At 48.8% G+C, this 18,550-nt stretch overlaps 5 protein-coding genes across 5 annotated transcripts; 3 read left to right on the top strand and 2 right to left on the bottom strand.

Annotated features, from left to right (window-relative positions):
* The first annotated feature begins 3,010 nt into the window (after window positions 1–3,010).
* On the top strand, window positions 3,011–3,843 carry BU24DRAFT_426981 (uncharacterized protein). The gene has a single exon (XM_033529110.1). It carries the CDS (start codon window positions 3,107–3,109, stop codon window positions 3,464–3,466), a length of 360 nt encoding a protein of 119 aa, XP_033379115.1. The 5' UTR covers window positions 3,011–3,106; the 3' UTR covers window positions 3,467–3,843.
* A 4,122-nt stretch (window positions 3,844–7,965) lies between these two features.
* On the bottom strand, window positions 7,966–9,053 carry BU24DRAFT_454348 (uncharacterized protein). The gene is made up of 2 exons (XM_033531308.1): window positions 8,659–9,053; window positions 7,966–8,596 (listed from the first exon to the last, which is right to left on the bottom strand). The coding sequence occupies exons 1-2, from the start codon at window positions 9,025–9,027 to the stop codon at window positions 8,123–8,125; spliced, it is 843 nt and encodes a 280-aa protein (XP_033379114.1). The 5' UTR covers window positions 9,028–9,053; the 3' UTR covers window positions 7,966–8,122.
* A 1,774-nt stretch (window positions 9,054–10,827) lies between these two features.
* BU24DRAFT_466551 (uncharacterized protein) lies at window positions 10,828–11,379 on the top strand (the record flags this gene model as incomplete). Its single annotated transcript, XM_033532374.1, has 1 exon — window positions 10,828–11,379. The coding sequence occupies one exon, from the start codon at window positions 10,828–10,830 to the stop codon at window positions 11,377–11,379; it is 552 nt and encodes a 183-aa protein (XP_033379113.1).
* Window positions 11,380–12,214: 835 nt separating this feature from the next.
* On the top strand, window positions 12,215–12,853 carry BU24DRAFT_413498 (uncharacterized protein; the record flags this gene model as incomplete). The annotated part of the gene is made up of 1 exon (XM_033526160.1): window positions 12,215–12,853. One exon carries the CDS (start codon window positions 12,215–12,217, stop codon window positions 12,851–12,853), a length of 639 nt encoding a protein of 212 aa, XP_033379112.1.
* A 1,247-nt stretch (window positions 12,854–14,100) lies between these two features.
* BU24DRAFT_426978 (multi protein-like protein-bridging factor 1) lies at window positions 14,101–15,522 on the bottom strand. The gene is made up of 2 exons (XM_033529109.1): window positions 14,874–15,522; window positions 14,101–14,765 (listed from the first exon to the last, which is right to left on the bottom strand). Exons 1-2 carry the CDS (start codon window positions 15,033–15,035, stop codon window positions 14,445–14,447), a joined length of 483 nt encoding a protein of 160 aa, XP_033379111.1. The 5' UTR covers window positions 15,036–15,522; the 3' UTR covers window positions 14,101–14,444.
* Between the last annotated feature and the right edge of the window lie 3,028 nt (window positions 15,523–18,550).

Below are 18,550 nucleotides of genomic sequence, written 5' to 3'. Positions count from 1 at the left end.
AGATTGATGGTCAGATTTGAGCATTCATGTGAGGAAGGTCGGTTACCGACTGCGTGCAACGGGCTGCCCGTAATTACCTTCCACCACGTTGTGGGCGCTCGCCATCTCTCCCAGGAGTCGTCAAGACGTGGTCGCCCAAGCGGTCGGGTTGTCGATGGGCATGGGTTTGGATATCCCTCTGTTCTCCCGCAACCGAAAGTGTGGTCTCGCGGAGTGTGAATTGTAGGGGCAGCATGAATTTTCCGTCTTGGTCATGCTAGCTTGACAAATCGCATCGCCCGGTAATCCAGAAACGCACAGGATCAACGGTCCAGCGCTTAACGGCTCATGTCGCAGCAAAACAAAGCAGAGCAAGTCGTCGCTGGCACGACTTTCTACGTACCTACAGTACCTTGGTAGTCGTTGCTGCCCCTACTCCATTCTTCAAGGTTGCACTCTCTGCCGTCCCAGGGTGCAAACACGTGCGCCTGTGTCTGCTCAATCTGGCTGTTAGTTCTGGTGGAACCCTGGGCATTTGCCAGTTGTGTGTAAGCGTCAGACTGCATCGTTGCGCTTTTGGGCAGGCTCTGGTGTTCGTCGGAACTTGGAATCGGTCTAAGAAACTGCCTGACACCTTGGCAGGCCATGGGGGTTACGATTATTGGGAATTTTGGCTTGCATCGACTCCATGTACTTCAATTTTCGAGAAGCTGACACCGTGAGAACTCAAAATCGAATCGCGATGCAAGCGACGATGAAATTGTGAAATCTTCCCGACGTCATCCTGTTAGTTATCGCATGCAAAAGGGGAATGGCGACCGACACCCCCAAGACAGTGCTGGACTGCAGGTGCACTCGGTGGGTGGATCTACACAGTAGAGATGAGCTCACTCAACAACATTATTGAACCTTGAGGTGCGAGGTGCGAGGTGAGACGGAGACAGACGTATCGACTCGAACCTGTACAATCAATTCGAAGCATGCTCAAGATCCTTCTGCACGCTCGCACGTGGAGCTTCATGCATGACAGTCACCGAGACAGAAATTATTGAATGGTGGCCAAACCATATGAGTGGCTGGAAAGCATCAAATCCTAGACATGTTACGCAAAGTCCGCTGCTGCTGGAGCGCGGCGAGGCCTCAAGTCCCGACATCGCAATATTTCCCGCGTTCCAGCCATGAGATGGCAGGCCTGATGAAAGCCGATATTTAATTGATATACCTCCCGCCAGAAGACCTAGTGGTAGGCCAACGACTGTGCGCTGAGACATGGCCAATCCAGCTTTCCAGCCCTATCATCGAAACGGATCTGCTCGAGCGAGTTGGAAATTGGGAATGGAACCAACGACCACTGCGTGAGTGGTTTCATGCCATGCCTAGACGACCTGGAAGAATTCTTGCATCGGCCTGTGAATTCGTCCGATACACGGCAGCGGCGGCAATTCGTCGATGAATCCGAATGCGAATCAAAGTGCAATACAAAGTGTCGCGAGCAAGATAGTCACGGTTCTGGACGTTGAAGATTTCCTTGACTCGAGCCCGGCTGCCCACCGTGCAGTCGGTTACATCCACTTGTTCCTTGTCACTCTAGTTCGAATCCTTCGGTCACGATTCCCATGTTGGCTTTGAAATGCAACTATGGCCCACGTCGCGCTCTTGCGAAGCAGGTGTATTCATGATCGTAAGATGTGCGCTCGTTTGCGATGGTAGCGGCGGGGACACAATTACGAGGCTGTTCTCCCCAGCGCTGCCCTACAGCGACAGCGTAAAGCGAGTTTCCACAGCTCAATCGCATGATGAGTGGGGCAGCACCCGGAAAAGCTGACTCGTCTCCAATCATCGGTTAGATCCGAGTGGTAGGATTCCTATGCACGACAAAAGCTCCTAAGAGTTTCGAACTCCTCCGTAGTGTGGTCTGTTTGAACAAGTCGCACTGAACCATTTAGTTTCCCTCAGTCATTTTGCAAGCAATAATGGATTTTCCGATAACGGCATTGACCTTGACGGATATAATTCTCGCAATATCAACAACTTCGGCCATCCTGCGGTTTGTGGATTGCTGTCCTGGCCTGATCCTTGATTATCACTAGGCGAGAAGGAAAATCTATGATTGATTCATAGCATAACGGCAAGCGAATTATGCAATCTTCCTCATCCCGCAAAACAAATAAAGCAGTGCTGATCGTTATGCTATGAATCCGTTGAGTGCAGAAAACTTCAATAGTAGCACGCGCATGCCGATCCATGCCATGATTCAGTACAGAGTACCACGACTGAAGACGCAAGAAATAAGCCCTATCGCTTAGTCGAACTGGCGCATCGCAACCCCTCAACTGTCGCGCACGCCGATGCGGAGTCGATAGACGAAGTGGCAGTCGTGAGGAATCGGGCCGTCGCTTCGTGATAATTGCTTTTGGTGTACGCGCGCAGACTTCTTGATGATGGTAAGTTCTAAAGAAAGATCCCGATTGAACAAAGGTGATCAGTATACGGAGTAGATGCAAACATTATCTTTGTGTCGGTTAGTGCGCGTGTGCATCCACGGACATGCAGCCTTGACAGTAGTCGCAGTAGGTAAAACATAGTGTATTCTGTACGCGCCGGTGGCAGACAGTTACAGCCTCAGTGAGTGTGCCGGGGATCATCCAACACAACACCGAAATATCTTCCCCGGTATCAAGTCTAACGATGTTGGGACGTTGGTTATATACGAACAAATGCGAGAAAGGAAGCGCGCAGAGAGAGACAACGTACCGTTACATTGGCTGTTCATAATTTGAATCATTATTCTTGTTGCCAGCATATATGAACTATCAAAATCATCATATATGTATCTACTAACCAACGAACTTAACCATTGGCGATAATAACTTAATGACATGACTCCACCAATTGAGTGAGCGTTGTCTCGAAAGGGCTAAGGGTTGAGCAATTCACCTTACCAAGGCGCGCTAAACCCCTTTCCCTCCCGTGTGTCTATTTTAAATCCAACCTCCATCTCCCCAAATCTCTCAACCTCCTCATCCGGACCTTGTCATGTCCATCTTCTTCCCCTCCCAGTCATTACACAGTATTCCTTCACCCTCGCCCTCATCCTCACGGACCCCTCACCCATCTCTGCCATCACATGGCATATGCATGCACGGCGCTGACCCTGCCCCCTTCCACCCCGCGATCAAAGACGATGAGGCTGATCGCACTCCCCCGTCCCACCCTGTCGCATAGCCTTCCTATCACAGATGGTGCTGGCTCGCTCACTACGCCCACAACCTATCCGCGTCTCGTTGTCCCGTTGTCCCGCTGGACGTGTGTATGGTGTGCACTGTGCACTACCGTGTTTCTGCGTCCTGTTGTCCCTTCATCGCGAGGAGGGTCTGTCTCCACAAGTATCCACCCTTCCGTCCTGAACCTGACTCTCCTACCAAAAGACCGCTGTCTGCCTTGCGCTCGACGTGCTTGTCTCCCGTCCCATCATCGCATCACATAGTCTTCTAACTCTGGCTCGATTTGCGACCTGGCCCAGTCCATATTGCACGCAGCAGTTGGGGTTATCAAGCGACACTTTGTCCGCATTATAATTCTACATCATACCTGCATTTTAAGTGGCCCGCGCAGCTAGGCAAATTGTGGTGCAATCTGTTTCCAACCCGTTGAATACAGTTGTCCCCTCCGCGAGGCTGACCCTCAATCAAGGTATCCACAAGTGACAAGGTATTATTGTACAATGCCGTTTCTCGCTCGTCGAGCCAAATGTTGCACTACCCGTAACACCTGATGACGTCTTTGCCTCAACCGTATACACCTACTCTTAACTTAGGAAACTAAGTATGTATTGTATGTACACTTCTCACAGCCTCAAAAGCACAAATATAGTACACAACATCACCATCGAACGACCATTCTACAACAATGACGCATCGTTGTATGACATTGATGGTATCTGAGCCTCCACCACATTTTTCCATCTTTCCATACTCCGACTTTATGTAATCTGTCTCCAGCGGCATCTGGATATCCAATAAGATGTCTCTTCTCTAAGCGCTCACTCGCACGAGAACCATGCGCGCAACAGACAATACAAAACTAGAACGGAAATGTGTCGCTGCACACCCTCTATGCCCAGCTCACCTAAGATCTGCTCTCATTCACCCTTCTTGCCTCTGGCTCCCTGCTGGGAAATCCTTGTCTTCTGAGGTGTTGTCAGAATCAAATCGCACTCGCTTGTTCTCTCCACCCTGGCCACTGCTCCTATCTCCATCTCACTCCACGTCGTGCATGCCCTATCCGGTCTTCACCCTCCCGTCGGGTACACTGACGACTCCAGGAGCCGTCTCACCTCATCAACACCGCCGCCGTCACTCTTCTCGAATTCTCCGCACCATCACCCCTTTCTTTCTCCCTAATCGCTATTTATCATTTGTCAGTTTTCTCAATACTCCCCGTTCCGCAGCAGCCGATGAGTATCGTAAGCAGAGCAAGCCAGCAAGCGCTTCAGCAGACTGTACGGCCTCTGTGATACTTTCCACCCAAATCTGCCCACTGGCTGTACCATTTTGCGCATAGCGTGGGGCGTAAAAAACGTTTCCAAAATTGTCCGTGCCATGCCAAAGCCATCCTTACAACCAACACCTATAGACATGCAACTAAATTCATTGACCCTCTATGCTGCTTGATTTCACTCTACGACGGAGTTTCAAACACATCTTGCCCCTGCAGTATACATCCACAGCTAAGGTTCGAGATTTTTCTCGCGCCTAAGAAACTAGCTTTGTCCGTATCACATGATTATGTCTTACCCTCCTTTTAGACGGGGAGAAGGCGACGGGTGGCGGGTGGCGGGCTTATGTCTCTGACTGAAACACGACTAAACATTGTCAACATCATCTACGCAGTGGTTCAGAATTTCAATCTAGACTTGGGGAAAATGTCTCTCTGTGAAATATGTTGGAGACGATTTTCCCCACTCTAGACCACTAGGAAATCGGTTGGAGTGGTCGATTATATTCAATTATACAATGAAGATCCAGATCTGGCAGCCACCAACACTCACTGAAACTATCGCCTCCGCTCTTGAGTGGGATGCCTAAATAGTGCATGTCCATATACGTGTCACAGCATCAAACACGCTTTCTGTGGGTGCCTCTCCCCGCTCAAAAGAACGAAAGGATATCCTACTCTTGGCCATTCACTCCATGTATGGGTCGTGGCAATCGGACTCTTCACTTTCCCCTCGACTGAGCTCACGTAGAAGCAATATGCACTTTTTCGCATATCAGTACTCAGTGAGAGATATTAGGCTTTATAGAATCCCACGTGCATCATCGCGGCCCGCAGGTGCATTGCCTCGCCTACAACCGGGTCATGGTACAACATAAGCTAACGGTTTTGAAAAAGAAAGGACGAAGTGCCGAATGTACGATGTGGAGAATGATCATCTCTCCCGCACCCGCATCACTTCTATATAATCGCCCCGGGCGTACAAGTGTGGGTGATCGCGCGAGGGGAGGATTACAGCGCGGTAGACATACATCCATACATCCATACATACACTTCTTTCCAGACTACGATATGCTGAACATCGTGCTATACGTCTAGCTGCTGTGAACTAGTTACAAATTCGCACGTAGTTTAGGAATGAGAATCGCTCGTACATTTCAGGCGCCCTAACCAGACATGCAAGTCATTTATCATTGGCCTGAACGACTATGCATTACAATGTATGCCCAAGTAAGGATTGCGCGACTTGGGTTCTCGTACGCAATCATCGTGTTACGACTTGAACCAGGATCGGGGAATTCTTCTCTGGCATCCCACGCACTCACTTCCCGTTGTAAGTGACAATCATCGGCAGGAGCTTACTGTCTCTATAACGCGCGTCTACAATGCAATTCATCCTTCTTCCTTACCGCTTCTACTTGAGCTCGCGTCTATCAACCGTCTCAAGGGAATTCCTGTCGGTAGAAGTCAATCATAATTTCCACCTCGAACCAAAGTGGATTACCAGTGCCAACACTTTAAGATCCCAATGGCTTTGGCATGTCTCTTTGTGGCGATCCGCCTAACCTTTCAGTCCATCAGCATTCGTATATCATCTTGCTTCATCTTGATCGTCTATTCTTTTCCCTCTACATAAAACTTCCATATACCTTTCATCGTATGATTACACAATACCTCAAATAAGCAAGAAATCTCACACCAAACATTAAACCAAGTCCTTCCTGCTTCCCAAACCCCTCTCGCGAGTTCTACGCGTCTCTACAGTGACAACCATATGCATGAAACACATCCACCAACATATCTACCCTGTCCGTCGTGTCTGTATGGCCGGCCAGCTGGCTCGCCCATGCTCAGCCTCGTTTTGTGTTCCCCTATACCACTCAACTCCCTCATGCGCATGACCCTCTCAACATACCTTTCGTTATCTCGTACCCAAACGACGAGCGAACCCCAGTCTCTGTCTCTCCCCTTCGACGTGCGTACAAACCTACGTCCCACCGCAAGGCTGAGCAGGGGTGGTGTTGCCGTCTGTGTTGCGCAATCCGACAGAGGGTTCGGGATGCTCGGGATGCTAGGGACCGCGGGAAGGAGTGAGCACAAGCGTGTGTGTGTCGTTATTCTCCGGTGTTGGGAGGAGTGATGTGAGTGGGTGGGTTGCGAGGGTTGGGCTGCTATATTTGGTCGGTTGGCCTGAGGGATGGTTGCGGCGGTCGGTCGGCGTGGGTGTGTATAAAGATGGCCTTGTCGTCTTGCTAGGCTGTTGGCTGGTCTTGTGTCTTCCTTGTGGTTTTCTTCGACTTGGTCTTTCTTGGAGGGCGTGGTGCTGGTGGGTTGCTTTGGGGTGACTTGGTGTGGGATAGGGGGTTGAAGAGGTGGTGTTGCACTGAGGGGATCCAGGGGCATCGAAGGTCGGTCGGGGAAAGACAGCATCATCGCGTCAACTCGGATCAGGAGAAAGTTCGATCATGGTTACCATCATCTACGGCCAATTATACTCTAGGACACTCGTACGGCGGATGATACACGACGGTGTGGGATGGCTTTCGGGTCGAGCATTAGACTTCACGTTAACTTGGGACTGGATCGGGATGGGAGGAAACGAACATGCCATTACATGTGGCATTTCAAGATGAATGAGCGACCTCATGACTATCTAGGATTGGTGGAAAGAGCGTTTCAGTTCATTACGACAGTGTTGTCGTCGATCCGTCTTCCTCGCGACAAACGATCGGTTACCCCTTTCGCCGTTCTAGAACCACACACTTTCGAGATGAGACTTGCACTCAGCATGCCATCTGACTATGTTATGAACAGTTAAATCCCATGTTGTAAGGAATAGCACTGCCATCTCGAACGTAGTCGTCCAGTCTCAGGACTCTCGACCTTCAAGATGCACTCAACGCACTACGCCACCATCATCCAAGAACGGAAGATAAGACCTATATACTCACGTGTGGGCATCTCAGAGGCTCACTCACAAGTTAAATCTGACCATGCAGTCCTTTGGCGCAATCAATATCGCGCTTGTCAGCACGTCTCCTCGAACAGCCACGACGAACCTCTTCAATCCTCCAACAGACACCTCCGTATTGCTACCACCGCTTGGGTACGAGAGAAGTTGTACAAGAGGACATCGGAAAGAAGATCGTTCAGAAGGAAGGCATTAATAGTTGGTGATTTGATTTGGCTTGAAGAATAAAGGGTAAAGGAATATCGTCGAGCAACTGGAGAAAAAACAAAAACAAAAGATCATTTTTCTGCCATCGAGTATATGATGCGAGTAATGGCATACGGTTTATCGGAACACTACTACCGGAGGGAAAATATGAGTTATCAATACGTCGACGTTTATCGCCAGTCTTCCAAGGCCTTATGTAGGTAATGGGTGGTCATGAAGGAAGTCTCTCAAGTACGTGGCGATCCATCGAAGACTGGAGTTGACTCAACAGAAAACTATTCAAGCTACACACGTTCATTACTATTATTCTGCACACCACTAAACGTCATCCTGCAAATGCTAAACAGCAACAAATTATTCAGCCTCAAGTGTACCCTATGGAGTCTGCTCGCATACTCCATTTCCTCCACAGCACAAGTACCTCAATGAACAAACCCGAGAATAGGACAAGAAGATGGCTCACTCTTCTTAAGTGCCCTGGTCTACCATACTTCGCCGATGATGTTGTTCAGAGTCCGGCAGCTCGTGGGCCTGTCCATCACTGTCAAGTTCATTGACCACTCCTCCCTTCCATTCACTCTCTTGCGTCGCTGTGTTCTCACCACTGAGCTCACCCGGTGTGATTTGCTTGCTCATGTCGCGGAGCTTTCGTTGGCATCGATACCGCGCTAGAATGTATCCTAGAGCGAAGAAGACGCAAGAAGCTGCCACGATCCCGACACCAAACCCAATCCTAGCGTCATGTAGAAGGTCATCTGCATTGCTCTTGCCGGTAGGTAATGTCTGATTAATTTTATTCAGACTCCCCAGCTTCTGGGGAATATAAACGGCCTTGTATTCGAAACCTGCCGCGCAGCAGTCCTTCGTATCGCCACAGCACCATTTCTCAGAGGTCGCAGTATCGTCACACGGCGTGAGCTGAACTACTTGGTCGGCATTAAACTGCCACTGTTATTAGCAAGCACTTCCTACAGTGTATAGATGAAGGAACGTTGTGAACTCACCCCTGAACTGCACACGTCCAGACATCCACCTTCATCCCAATCCTGATTCGTGCAAGTGACTCGATAAAAGTGATCCCACGGAGGATATTCCTCGCCGGGTTTGCTAGAGAATCCACGGTTGCGGCAAACACCGCTCGGAAGACATTCATCTGCAGTAGGTCCAAACTTGGTATCGTTTCCTGGTGCGTTGTCCCATCCTGTTTGGCAGCATATCTTTGAAAGCGGGCTGGCTGGGTCGTTGGAACATGCTCGGGTGGCTTCGTCTTCCTTTGCTGTGCCATTAGGAAGAAAACATGTGCACGATGCGAGTCGAACAAACACAAAAAAAGAGAGGTACACGAAATTTAGTTTCGCAAGGCTGAAATTCATTATGAAATATCGGATCTTGACTTTCATTGTCTTTGTCTGCAAAATGGCATCAGGCTGAGCTTTTTAAGTTATTTCGCTGCTGTTCGCAAGGCTCGTGCAACAGTCAAAAAAGCTGCTCGACCCCAAGCCCGAAACACCAATTAGGAATACAGTTGAGGTGAACTCACAGCTCAATATCTGCAATCCTTCAGTGGGCTGAAATTCGGATAGCTAAATGGTTGAAGCTTCGCGTAAAGGCTCGTCCTTCAAGGATCGTATGCGTTGCGCGCATCTCCAACCTATTCTTAGTATATTTCATTTCCACATTCGGCCGGCGATCCCCAGAAGCCCCCACTATGTGTGGAGGTCGATCTCTGGAAGAAACGTTATATGCTTTCCTTTTCAATATTCCCCGATCTTTCCAAACATTACACACGTGAGTTTTACGAAGAGAAACTTTCTATTTCAAGAACTCAATTGCAGATCGGACTGACTATATACGGCTATGAAAGAAAAGATTGTGCACAAAATGCTAGACAGGTAGAAGGAAATATCTAGGTATCGCAGTTGTGCACATGCTGTTCAGAAGCAAGTACGAGTGCGAGATAAGGATGGATAGGAGGGACAATATTCGCATGAGTGCCTACTGTTAAGGCTTGAACATGCGATTCCCTCACTACTTTTCCCAATCTTTTAAGCAGCCGAGGACAAGATCAAGCATTGGGTGATCTGTGCCTCAAGCACGTAAATGATCCCTGAGCCGGCGCAGAGCATTCATGAAGTTCCCGTACCTCCAGCTTGTGGCAGGGAAGTTCTCGTAGCTTGTGGCAGGGAAGTTACTCGTAGCTTGTGACAGGTTTGTTTGTTTTAGCTATCAGTATGTCGAAAAGGTTTTCACCGGGTTTCATCTCGCAAGCCTTCACCTCGCAAGCCTCCATTATTTGCACCTTAAGCTCTTCTGAAGGACTATCGTCTAGTAACCGGTATATGAAAGCTAGGTTGAATATGGTGCTCTGCGAAAAATAATGCTCTATGCCCCACCACTTCTTGTAAATCTCCAGCATTTGCACCTTTACCTTTCCTGCAGCCTCTCAATTTTCTTGATTCCAGTACATCTCGAAGAGGTTTTGCAAGCTCTCTAGCGTATCTAGATCCTCGCCTTGCTGCATCTTGCGGGTCTCCATTATTTGCAGATATGAGGTTCCAAAGAAATATGAGACGTCAGAAACAGAGCTGCTAGAATATAAGATAAGGTTGTGCGTTGTTTCGATGATCAATTTTCGGATGCTTCTTATACCCACTTCTAGGATGGTCATGAAAGAAAAGATTGTTCAAAAAATGCTGAACAGGTAGAAGGAAATGTTCAGGTATCATTAGAAGTAGGTCGGCTATTGTCAGGTTGTCGGCATTGTCTCGCATTGTCTAAATAGCCCATTCTGCAACAGTGGCCTGAACTTCGAGAACAGGCTGCATTGTATAGATGGCTATGATTGGAATAGAAATTTTGATAAATGAATGTTCATGATTCGAGTTCATTAGTACGGCACCCATATTTGCTAATCTAAATATTCCAGAATAGTGCACATATGAACAGGGTGACTTGAGTTCCGTTTGTATAATGTTTCTACATAGCTGGTTCAGAAAATGGAACTGTAAATAACTCATTTGCTCACTGTAGTATCAAATGCATGCACACAGATACCTGATGAGTATATATTCTGATTCCATCAGCATGCAAGTACTTTAATCATAACTCAAAACACAGCAGAAATCACTTCAGTTCTTTCAAAACACCATCCCTCAGAGCATCTACACAATAAAATGGCCGAATACTCGCAGACTGTCGAGAAGGTCGTGGAGAAGAGCTCCAAAGAAGACCAAAAGGAGAGCACTATTGTAAACTTGTCTATCTGGTACAACAACAAGAAGTACAGCATAAACGACCGTAAAAATCCGTACAGCTCCACCTACAAGCTTGCATGTGACTGCATTAAGAAGAATACGGAAATGGCGGCTGCTCGGAGAAAAGTCGCGAGACTCCTTTCCTCTGAACTAGAAACAAGAACGGAAGCCTTAGGTAAAGCGGTATCCATGCACGCTACCTGCAAGAAGGATGCTGATAAGCTTGGCAAAGTCGCGAGCGCAGTTGACTACTCAGAGGTCGTAGATTTCTACCGTAGTCAAGGTGAATCTACTCAACAGGCGGAATCGATGGCAACTAAGTTGAAAGAGAAGGTGAACCGCGGAGTGTCACTATTAAGGGACACTCCCGCACCACAGAAACCATATCTGGATGAAGCTGTGCATCAAATACATTGTCAAAACTGCATCCGAGGTATCAAATGCCCTGAGAAGAGGAAGGTGCAGGAATAAGGTGCGAAATTTTCTCTTCGATCAAGTTGCCATTACACGCTAACAGCCCCCTTAGAAGCATCGAACGAGCTGCCCCCTTTTATGGACCTGCGGGAAAAGCTTTCCTTTATTTGCAAGGAAGTTTTGCAGGGCTCCTCAATCGGTGGGGAGATCCAGGATCAGTCTCGGGGGATTTTTCAAGGCGAACATATTTCAATTTCTTAGTTACGGGCACATCTCACTTCTTCCAGGTGGCTTCACTGGAATGTCTCTCGCTGGCCTGTTTACATGTTACTCTGCTTCCAAGCCACTTGCAGAATGGAGAAGATTAGATGGCAAATATCATTATGTGCTTTCCAACCTTCGTATATATCGGTACCCGTGCAGTTGTGAAATATGAGTGATTAGGAAGTGTGACTCGGCGTGAATCGTTTGTTTAGCCAAACTCAGTCCATGTCCTGCACAGCACGGATACATTGAAACATGACACTTCTGACTCTTGTGCAAGTTTTCGTTTTCGAAGTGATGACGATTTTCTCTTGTTATTCTGATTCGAGGTGTGGGTTACAGACGGATGTTTGGACCATTTGTGACTGTACATCCAGTGTTCCGTGCGCGACGAGTGACAGTTTTGGTACTGTGTAATTAGTGAGTCTTGCAATTAATGACTTAGCTACCATGACTGTTTGTGAGTCCTTTTGCTTGTTCTCATCTACTGATACATAGCAACACGGACATATATGGCAGATATAAACATCATTTCTCGTGGGGATTCAATGCCATTTTCTTCATCAGTACATCTTTTCCATTCTCATCATTCACCAAAGCCAGAATCGAATCTATCCAGTACATCGCCATGCAGAATCCAACCACCCAAGACGAAAATAAGACTTACAGGAGTGCTTTGACATTGTTACAAATTGAACCGAACGAGGCCAACGTCCAGACACTGAAGAACCAAAGGGCAATTAGTAACTACACAAAGACCGACTACCACCGGTGGGCGTTGCTTGTGTTGGACTGCCTTCTGTTTGATGCCCTCCGCGACGCCATAGAAATTGCGATTGAGGTTAAACCGCTTATATCGGACCAGCACGAGCTTATACGAAAGTGCATCAAGGGAAGAATAGAAGCAGTCGAAACAAAACATCAGCAGGGTCTCATTGACAACCCCATGAGCCGTCATACCCCACTCCAAGGCCTCTTCAGCAAATTCTTCGAGATTGCCGCGAATATATGCCTTCTATGGCTTGGGCTCAAGTCGGGATTTCTCACAGAGAGAGAATGGCACAACTTCACTGATCTCTGGAATCTCCGTCTCTTGGAAGCTTATCACCAGTTTTCCACCTCCGCGCTTAACGTAATCCAGACACTGACCGAGCCCCACGTTGCCGAACAAACTGTAACACAATCAAGAAACCAGACCAAGGGACTTTTATTCAGAGCTACACGGCAACTGTCCGTGACGATTCAAGTTTTTGCAGAAGCCGAGTGAACGTGACGGTCGATGCCACCACGATCTGGGCATGCTGGCCGCCACGGAAGATGATCAGGCATCATGGTCTCAATCGAGCTTTCCTTTTCCCACGGCCACAATCTCCCAGCAAGGAAGTCTTTTGAAGCCTTTGTTCTGTCCAGTTCTGTCAGGACGGAATCAGGGATCCTCCCCTCACCCCCCAATATCTTACCAGAATATCTCTTATTATACCCACTGGCACTGGTTTCATTTTATCTGATGGTGTTTGTTAGTATACCCTAATGTAGTTGTTTGGAGGTACTAATACCACCATTTCCTGTTCTAGTGTCTTTACCTTTTGCATTAGGTACCTACTACCTTTCTGGATTACGTCGCGACTCGTGAATGACAAATGATATCAACTTCTGGGGGTACATCACTGGGATCAATCTAGTCATGATACATGGATTTGAGAACTCGACCAGGGAATATGATGTTATGGGTTGTTGTGCTTGATCTGTGATGTACTACCAGTGTAATTACCGCACTCCATATACGTCAACGCTTGCATTAATGAACACCACAACTGTAGAACGGCGGCGACTACGGCCCATTATCTTGGACGGAAGTTACTTCTTAGCGTCGGACTGTAAATCAGTTCCACGAAAGTCCTAGGAGATATATTTATCAACTACTGGAACACCTTAACTGTAAGCCTAACTGGAAATTAATCACCAGCGTGGAAGAAGTACAGTTTCGTTCCATCTGAATCCATTGGCGGTTGGGATCGGTAGAGTTATGTACTCGTATACTGCACATGTACAGCGTTGGATGTTTGGATGGATAACTGGGTATCCCTCACACGTGCTATGAGATATGCGAGTACGTACTCGTAGGTTACGGTGTAGTATGGAGTATCGTCTGAAGTTTGAGTGGGTTTGAGTGTACTATTCAGTACGTAGCTAGTACCTGAACATGAAAGCTTGCTAGACGTACGTCTACTGCTAGCACAGAAGAGACAGATATTTCTAACCAGCTATACCCGAAACAAGGATTTGTATGAGCTGTAGCCACTCGCCGCACGCGTCGTCGGGCCCATTTCATCATAAATCCGTTTGGAGAAAGCGCAAGGACGGACCTGGGTGGGTGTTCTCACTGCGAGCTACGGATTGGATACATAGGACAAATGATATAGTGTATCATCACTTCACTGAGCAGCACGCTATGTGCGATATTCAAACGAACAGAGGAATTCACGCGGAGGACGGTATGTACCGATACAATAATGCCATTGGAGTGATTTGTTTTGTCGTTTTTTCTCTAATGCGTATATCTAACCGATGAGACCCATGACACCCTTTTGAAATCCAAACGAGCCCCAACTGCGCCCCAAAAAATTCATTGGAACAACAGCGAGACCACGAAGTTTCCTGGAAAGTAAAACCGATCTGTACAGTCTGTGGTTGTTCATGCCCATTCCGTAGCATCGTGTTCCAAGTCAATCTATCGCTTCGATCCCGACATGATCTGATGTGGTTGGTTGTCCTTCCATCCCGTCCAAACGCCCGCTAATCCAAAGATTGTTCGTCACCGAAGAAGATTCAAGTAAAGACCAGCACGCATTGCCTCTCTACTTCTTCTTCGGGAACTTGGGTTGCCCAATCTTGTCTGCGCTGCCTCGGAGGGTGACGTTCAGCAGCCTCTCGATCTTGCCCAGGAGCTGCTGATCAGGTGCGGCGGTACCTCGCTCTAGGTCTGCGATGACGGTGGGGGTGGTGTTGCACTTGGTGGCGAGGTCCTTCTGGGTCATGGTGGATCCCTTGTCGTTCTTGGCTTCGGATCGAGCCTTTGCGAGGGCTGCGCCGACGTCCTTGCCAACGGTCTTGGGCTTGATGATATCGTCGGATCGGTCGACCTTTGTGAGACGCTGACCTTCGCCTCCACCAGATACCTATAGCCAATCGTGTTAGCGAGATGCAAATCTTTTCCATCGCGACTTCTCTTTCGTGGCCCAAGAAAATGGGGAGTTTAGAGTAACCATGATGGAGAAAAAACTTACGGCATTGGCAGTGCTGTACTTCTTCTCGGTGGAGAGAACAGCTCCGCTCCTCTGTGCGGCGTTCAAAGCAGACTTGCCCTTGATGACAGTCTCACGGGGACCAGCAGCTCCGCCACGGGTGCGGCTGCCGATCTTGGTGACGGAATCCCAATCGTCGCTCATTTTGTCCGTAATGGAAGAGTGCCGTTGAGTATGCGGGAGAGGATATGTGCAGTGGTTGTGGGTACGGGAGGAAGAGTGTTGTGTGAGAGTTGCGGTTGTGTGGGGGGCGATGAGGGTAGTTTATGTAGGCAGCGGGACCGGATCGGAATGACGTTTGGTGCGTGTGAAGTTGCCTCTCGCGCGGTGATTGCAGTCGGTAAGACGGTAGGTAGAAGGAGTGATTGGAATGAAGAAGAGAAGAAATAGAACAAGAGAGCTTTTCAGACTTCACGACTAAAAAGCCACGGTGGTTTGTAAGGAACCAAAGGCTCCTCCTAATGAGACTGATGATGATGGGGCAATGGGCTGTGACTCTTCGTATGGTGGCAGTGACACAATGAGAGACGCCGTTCTGGCCAATCACAGGTCGGGACGCTGTTATTCTGCCAAGCCACTGACCTTCTAGAATCATCTTCATCTTCGCCTTCACCTTCACCTTCGCCTTCACTTCACGTTCACTTCATCTTCACCTAAACCTTAATTCAACACAGCTTCATTCATCACCTAGAAGATTCATATTCCCATTTCAAATTCAATTAAATTACTCGTCAGACAATGAGACTTTCAGCCCTTCCACTAGTGTTAGCCGTACACTACGAGTACGAGTAACCGCCCTTTGCTACACCCATTACTCCCAATTCAATTCGGAACTCTGCCCTTGGATGTAGTTCATCACTCATTATGACTCAATCGAATGATTTGCTTTGTATTCACCACTATCTAATGATCTAGTTAACATCAGTCCTCTCGTTGTCGATCATCCTCCGATATAGGACACTTTTGTAGTTTGTTCCGATGCGCTGTCATACCGAATAGTGATGAGTACTTCCACCATGTCATTTGAAATTCCATTAATCTGTTCATTTGCATTTATCAGCTCCTGCCTCAGGCATACGATACTGTTCTGGACGTCTTGCATACCTCTTTGCACCATGTCCCGATATATTTTCTTTCACAACACAAATCTTCATATCTGCAGGTTCTGTATGCTCATATTTGTTGTTATTGATCTGTTCTCTTTACTTGATGTGACTGGAATATATTTTTTCTCAAATCAAAATTAGAGGGAGGGAATGGTAAAATGCAGAGGAAGGGGACAGGGAAGAATGTGGGGTTACAAGCCTGGTTCATGATCCTATATGGCCTTAGTACTATCTCATAGCACACAGCAGCCCGGTGCGCTTTCGACGGCAGTATTGGAACTGTACACGACCGACGGTCGGGCACGAGTATGAAGGCATTACGGCGATCCAATTCCTATTACGAATAGTACTCACCCTTCAAGTGAGGCCTTTCATGTTAACGTACGTCCAGGCCCCCTTGTTACCATGGTAAATCCCCAAAGCGGTATTGCAGCTCGGGCGGCCTACGTGGTTTGGTCGGGCACTTTACCTATGCGCCCCGAGAGTCTGCTCCTGATGCCCTCCTGACTGCTCGTTCTTCGCTGTCAGAGAAGCAGACGCGACTTGCGCATTTTCACTCGCAAATCAGGATATGGCAAACTATGCAGGCAGTACCACGCTTCATCATGGCCAAAAGCGATAGCCATTCCCTTCCACTGCTGGAAGGGAGAAGATCTGGTTGTACAATCAACTGGCCGCGAGATGGATAGAATTGTAGCTTCAACCAACCAACCATGAAGGGCCTCTTACCCTGACCACTTCCGCTTCAGGCTTCGACATTCCAAGGAACACCTTTGCGCCGAGGTAGTCTTGGGAAATCCGAGGGGAGGTTTGGAGAATGTGTTGAAGTTTCGTGGAGGAAGAAAGCCAAGTTCTGCCCAGTGGGTAAAGTTGTCCTTGTTCATATCTTCGTCCACAGAAACACTGGCCTGTAGAACTTTTCAAAAATCGTTCCTTGGTACATCCAAGACGGGAGACGAGAGCTGGATGGGATCTGAAATAGAAAGACGTAGGACCAGACCACGGAGACATGGAGACGATGAGACGGCCGCCAGGCGCAAGCATCCGCTTCCAGAGCAGTAGAGCCTGTCGTCGCTGTCCAGGGGTGAGGTGTTGAAGACGTGAGCCGTCAGGATGATTCTGCAGCTCCTGCTCAGGCCGGGCAGGTTATCATATGTGACGCTGCCCGTATACTGGACCTGTCCCTTCCAAGATCGAGACGCTCTCGCCACCCTGGGGGTTGACGAGCCCAACAGTCGAAATTGACGGTTGTCCTACTCTGAGATGGTCGGAAGTGGGCTGGACTGTTGACTCCTTTCACTGGATGCGTCCCTGGTTTGCTTGCCCGGCCATCAACTCTCCATCGAAGTCGGTCGTGCGCTATCATCTTTGCTAGTCAAAGCTATCGTTGGTCGCCGTGGTTCAGTTCATGCTATCAACCACACTCTACGCGGCAGACGGATGCGGCCTTCTTCCTGCCAGCTGCGGCTGCTGTTATCGTTTCCTACCACTCTACCGCCATCGTCTGATCTGACCGCCGTTCGCGATGGCTACCGACAAGCACAAGGTTTCGGACTCAACCCGCCGGGAGTCCCCTTAGGAAAGTAGGTTTAATGTCGAACTTGCCTAAGGCTTCTAGGTAACCTAAACCATTTTCAAGAGTCTGGGAAACACTGGTACGCGCAATTGTATATGCGCTGCCTCCCCACCACTCTTCGTTCGGAAGGGTCGCTGAGGAAGAGCGGGCATAAGCCTTTGACCTTCTCCAAGGCGGGTTCTGTCTTATGCGTGGCGATGAAAGCAAGCCGAGCTCCAGATACGGCAAGAAAGTTTGTAAAAATCGCCATCAGGTCGTCCGGTAACAATTCCACACAGTCTCTCGGTGGAATGCATGGCCGTCTCTGTCAGCTGCTGCTGCGTCCGCCGTAACTTCCTCAGTCAGTCAGTTGCCGTCCCACGCGAGTTTGTTGGCGCTCGCATACGCAGTCAAAATGTGTAGCTACTGCACTTGGTGACAATGATAGTAGAACAAGTTCTGTCGCTCGCGGCAAAATGCCTTGTAGTCCTCATCAGGGGTTCTCTAGTCAGTTCAGTCAGTTGCTCGGGGCAGATCCGTTTCATGGTGCATCCCAGCCAATGTCCAGAGCAGGAGTCGGTACGGCCCGAGATGGGGTAAATGCCAGTGGCACGCCGCTCCTCAGCCCTAAGGCTTCCGTCGAGCCATGTTCGCGTCCAGAGTTGCGCTACGTAGGCCGGCCACGGTCCTAGTTTGCCGGAACGTTTCCAACGTCGTCCATTACTGCACCAACAGCCTGTCGCTACCGGGCACGCCGCCGTGGAAGACGTTCCCAATCGCTCCGGCGCCTCTGGATCAAACCATCGAAGGCACACGTGTAGGCCGCCTGATACGTGTGAAGGCTCCGTCACGTTACTACAGATACTCAGCCCGAGGTGGAGTTGGCATGTCCATCGACGGCCCTACTGAACCAACCACCAACCCGGCAACGGAACCGCTCCATGATAACCACACGAACCCGACCGGCACCTATAATCCTCCCGGTCGATCCTCAGGAA

Source organism: Aaosphaeria arxii (genome assembly GCF_010015735.1).
Source record: "Aaosphaeria arxii CBS 175.79 unplaced genomic scaffold BU24scaffold_10, whole genome shotgun sequence".
In the NCBI taxonomy this organism is placed as follows: domain Eukaryota; kingdom Fungi; phylum Ascomycota; class Dothideomycetes; order Pleosporales; genus Aaosphaeria; species Aaosphaeria arxii.
This window is presented reverse-complemented; position numbering and strand designations above follow the sequence as displayed.

Bases quoted from the DNA above. Each gene is read 5' to 3' on its own strand.
- BU24DRAFT_426981 (XM_033529110.1), top strand. From the start codon at position 3,107: ATGGCATATGCATGCACGGCGCTGACCCTGCCCCCTTCCACCCCGCGA.
- BU24DRAFT_454348 (XM_033531308.1), bottom strand. From the start codon at position 9,027: ATGAATTTCAGCCTTGCGAAACTAAATTTCGTGTACCTCTCTTTTTTT. The intron at 8,597-8,658 runs GTGAGTTCACAA...TAACAGTGGCAG, and splicing joins TGGACGTGTGCAGTTCAGGG to TTTAATGCCGACCAAGTAGT.
- BU24DRAFT_426978 (XM_033529109.1), bottom strand. From the start codon at position 15,035: ATGAGCGACGATTGGGATTCCGTCACCAAGATCGGCAGCCGCACCCGT. The intron at 14,766-14,873 runs GTAAGTTTTTTC...GATTGGCTATAG, and splicing joins AGTACAGCACTGCCAATGCC to GTATCTGGTGGAGGCGAAGG.